General features: G+C 34.9%; 1 protein-coding gene across 1 annotated transcript in view; it reads right to left on the reverse strand.

Moving 5' to 3' along the window:
- Positions 1-3925: 3925 nt before the first annotated feature.
- FAM98B (family with sequence similarity 98 member B) overlaps positions 3926-4730 on the reverse strand; it is a 34275-nt gene continuing 33470 nt past the window's right edge. Inside the window, 1 exon segment of the mRNA XM_007111514.4 lies at positions 3926-4730. This exon segment is cut by the window's right edge and continues 12 nt beyond it. Coding sequence (XP_007111576.2) covers positions 4625-4730 — 106 coding nt within the window. The 3' untranslated portion in view covers positions 3926-4624.

The raw sequence follows: 4730 nt of genomic DNA on the forward strand, positions 1-4730 counted from the left end.
CACAGACTTCTTTGTCAGACTCTATTTCTCTAAAAAAAATTCATATGATCATTTTCTTTTGGTGGGGAGAACTTACCTTCCATGCTTGCAAAGCCTGACACCAAGCTGACTTAAAATTCATACACAAGTTGACCAACTGCCAAGCATATAATCTCAATAACCAGAAGTTCCAAACCTAAAGCCAACAACACCAAGTCTTAATCAGAAACAAATTATATATATAGTATAAGCTTCCTTGGAGAATTCAGATCATTTAAGAAGTTTCTTTGATGAAAGACCAGTTCCCATTTGCATACCTCCTTGTACTGAACTGAGCTTTAATGAAAAAGCTAGTGACTAGCTTTCAGTTAGTGTTTGATGAATCACTTTACACACAAATCTACCTTTTTCTAAATCCAAACTCAGAAATCCCCATGGCAGGGCTGCTTAGGTCCACCACTTGGTATATAATCCTATAAGAAGTACTTTGCTACTTACTTACCTTATGTGGAACAAACATGAGTTTATAATCATCCCTAAAATTCATATTTTCACCTATTCTTTTCCTCTGACCAAAGATGGTACAATTCAATTTCTTTAAGCATAGTTATGAAACACAAATTTTTTTCATTCTTCTTACCCAGGATCCAAAATACAGAGCCCAGGTTAGTTTCTATGTAAATAATTTGTGATCTAGAGGAATTCAAAAGGTCACAGTCTCCTTAATTAGTTAAATTAACATGGCTAGAAAGTCTCAAGCATTCCAGAATTTATCACTGAAAGTGGATAGGAAGCAGTAGTTTCACCACTTTACAGTCCAGCAAGGGCCAAATAATTATAGTGTATAAATTAATATTATTTGCTCTGAACTACATGGGATTAGTGGAATCTACAGAAATAATATGGAACAAATTTTTTGTTTGTCAAGCCTAGGATCCAAATTTGTGTGTCTTGTATCAACTTGAAATAAGTTTGGGCATATATTTATCTGCTGAAACAAGGACAAATCTTGTTAACAATGTCACTTTTTATTTTCTTTGGTAATTGATTTGCTGTTTTACTGGCCAAATGTGAATTCCTGTTTAAAGATGTATAATGTAAAAGAACTGCAAGGAAAAAACAAATGTACAGATTGTAAAGGTGTTTTTTTTTGATACCTAATATAAGTTTTCTTTGTGTAATATTTGTATGATAAAAGACATTAGGATCCCGATGGCATAATGTCCTGTGTTTCCTCTAGTTCATGAACATATAGAAGCCTCACCTGAATTTTTACTATAATCGACAGCTGAGACCACTCCCTACTTCTGTTAACCAAACTGAGTCTTCCTGAAAGGAAAAGCAAAGCAACTAATTATTCAGTATACATTTTTCTAAATCTTTCTATAACATGAAGTAATAACAAATATTCAGCCTTTTCCCATCTTATTGTATAATGACTTACAGTGATCCCCAAATATTAAGTCTACAAATACTTAACACTAAAGGAGACAAATTGGAGGTTGTCATTCCTGTGGCTTTCAGCTTTAATTCCACAGTTCTATCTAAGAAAACTAGCAAGTAAAGAAGAGAAACTTTGAAGCTGTGGAGGGAATTGGTAGAGGATGGTTCAATCTAGTGGACAGATCACCCAGAGCAATTCATTTGTGCTCATGATTATTTAGAGTGATTAGAGATAGCTGTGATTTTTCCTTAATCATCAGCCAACTTCTGTTTAACTAGACCAATGAAGGTGGTGGGGGAGAACGGGGACAGATTCCAATCACTCAAATTCCATGGTGGAATGTATTCTGGTACACTTGGATGTGGTATATTTATCATTTTGGCATTTCATAGTCCTTCATACAAAACAATGAAGTCACACTGACAACTTGGCCCTAGAAGAGAGATTAAACTACCTCCCCTCCTCCACCCACAATTCCCACTCCAAATATCTCTACCCTGTGCCCCCTACAAGGTATAGATAGTATCATCGCTCGGAACATTCTCCATCACAAATATTTTGGGAGTTATCATACCTTCTTTTGACACACATAAAGGTAATTAAATGTTTTTTGGTTTAAAATGTTTTTTTCTGTTTAGTGAGGCAAGATTTCCCTGATCTGCAGAACACAAGGGAACAGGTTAAAAGGAAATACTTCATCTCTTCTTTTACCGAGAGCTCATGTGTAATGTTGTGGTAATTATGCATGGATGGACAAATCCAGATAAGAGGTCAGTTACTTCTTTAATCCAGAAACTCCCAGTAAGATCATGTCTATAGGTGCTATTAGATACCACACGACAGACCAAGGCAGGGAGAAGAAAAAAGAGGAGGGAAAATGAGGTAGTAGGAAAAAATAAAATTAAGAACTAGGCAAAAAAGAATGATGAAGAGGTGGCACAGAAGGTGTTAGATTTTAGGAAGCAGTGAAGTGCCATTCATCATACTCTGCATTTGTATTGCACTCAATTTATAAAGCATTTTCACATTATGGCCTTTCACATTAAGGCCCCAAATTGCCTTATTGCTATTCTAGATATTGCTTAGCAAACTTTTCTATGAAAGAAATTTTTACTGAAAGAAGATTTTCATGAAAATCCTACCTCACAGGAAAGAATAAGATATTAGGTTCTAGACCACTCAGCTTTTCATTCAAGTGAAGTTTATAGGAATATGTAAATAAGAGTGGTTCCGGCTCTAACAAGATTCCAGAAGCAAGTGCTAAACTTGGATAAGATTTACAATGAGTAGCAGATAACCCAACAGCACTCCTATGAAAGTACAAAGAAATCTTACAGAAATTAATAAACTAATGTTTCTACCATTATTCACCATAAACCTTTAGTAATAAAAGAAGCTGAAAGTAGTTGTCAACGCGTCCTGTATCAGCAACTAAAGCTGCTGAAAAGAAATGAAGTAGAAATATAAAGGTTTTAAATGAATAGTTTAAGTAATAACTTTTTTGAAAGTTTTTACTCCAGTGGTCTTTGTGTATATATTTTTTTAAAATTATTTATTTTTCAGAGTTCAAAGCTACTGATAAAAGTGTTTCCTTATATGGGAAGCCTTTTCTTCAACTATCACAAATGAAATTAAGTCTCTTCATTACATATAAAATTTTTTTAAACTCTAAGCTTAAGAATAACCAAAAAAATTTATGTTTTCCTATCCTGAACAAATTTCCTTGAAGGGTTAGCTTGAAAAATACATGGCCAAGACTGTGGTGTACACAATATGTGAAGGTTTAACATTATTTTAGATTTCCCCACAGGGTTTACTGTAAAACAAAACAAGAATAACACTGCCAAATATCAAATACCATTTGTCCACAGGTACTCAGGCTTCTATCTGTTGAGTTGGTTAGACCACAGAAAGTTGTTATGCACAAGAGTTGACCAGGAGCCTACAGATTTTAAAGTGGGATTGAAAAAATTTATGTGACTGTATCTTTTTCTCTCTCTACACTAAGAAAAAAATGCATTACTTGGGCCACCTCTTAAACCATTCACAACAGGCCTTTATAAATTCTCAACAAATTGGACTTGTACTTAGGTCTTTATAAAACCACCTGAGAAGGCACAAGTATCACGTTCCTTATTTGACAAATGAGGACAAATTAATCCTTGAGAGCTATGGCCATTTCAACCCATAGCACCCCTGGGCTAGTGCCATGATTTGAATTCACAACTCCTGATTCCCAAGCCTTCGACTGCTCCAACCACCAAACCACATTTAATCATTCCCCAACCCTTTGTTTCCCAAATCTAGCTGAGAATCAGAATTACCACGGGATACCCTGGCCCTACCTCTGATCTACTGAAACTGGGTATGAGTGTCCTAATCCTGTGTAGCACAGTGCAGCCTGCCTTTTAATATTCAGAGACCCAAAGTGATGGCACAAATGATGAAGAAACCAACTTACAGAAATATTTTTCACACCATCATGTAAAATTAGTACATGTCTTTGTCCCTTTAGAGTAATTCTGACCTCAGTCTTTAATTCTGCTGTCAGTCAAACAAAATCATACAGATTTCAAATCCAGTTGGAAAATAAATCAAATATGCATAGCAAAAACCAGACTTCAGCTTCAATTAATGGAATTTTAACACAAACCTGGCCAGAGGAATTGCTCATATAAAAAAAAAAGTCAAGAAACCTTCTCTTGAACACAACTATCAATCAGTCCCTTTCCCTATTTTGTAAAGTAGGATTAACAAACACAAAACACAGCCACAGGAACACAGATGAGGCAATAGTCTATATTCCTTTCCACTACAAGTGGGGTCATTTATGTGTTTCAGACCTGAATAAAATACAGGTAACAATCTAAATTCAACCATGACAATAAAATACTTTCTATTTTCCAAGTTTGATGGTAACAATATATTTACACTTTTAAAAATAATTTTTGCTCATTTTTTTTGTTTTTTAAAAAGATATAACATGCTCAAGAGTACACAGAATATGGAAAAATCATCACTCTGTCTAAGAGATCAAATAGTAGTATAAAACAATGCTCTTTACATACTAAATTCAAGAATGATATCATCAGGGAATCTAACATGGTGTTTACTTCAAAGATGACATTCAAGTAGTTATTTAGAACACTATGCCTAATGTATCTATTAAGAAGTAAGCCTGCTATCTAAATGCTGTAGCTTTTAATATCTTCTATATCCACCACCACCTCCTCCATATGGATCTCCATAACCTCTTCCTCCATAGCCCCCTCTTCCTCCATACCCCCCTCTTCCACCATAATCTCCC

Source organism: Physeter macrocephalus, chromosome 11 (assembly GCF_002837175.3).
Source record: "Physeter macrocephalus isolate SW-GA chromosome 11, ASM283717v5, whole genome shotgun sequence".
Classification (NCBI taxonomy): Eukaryota; Metazoa; Chordata; class Mammalia; order Artiodactyla; family Physeteridae; genus Physeter; species Physeter macrocephalus.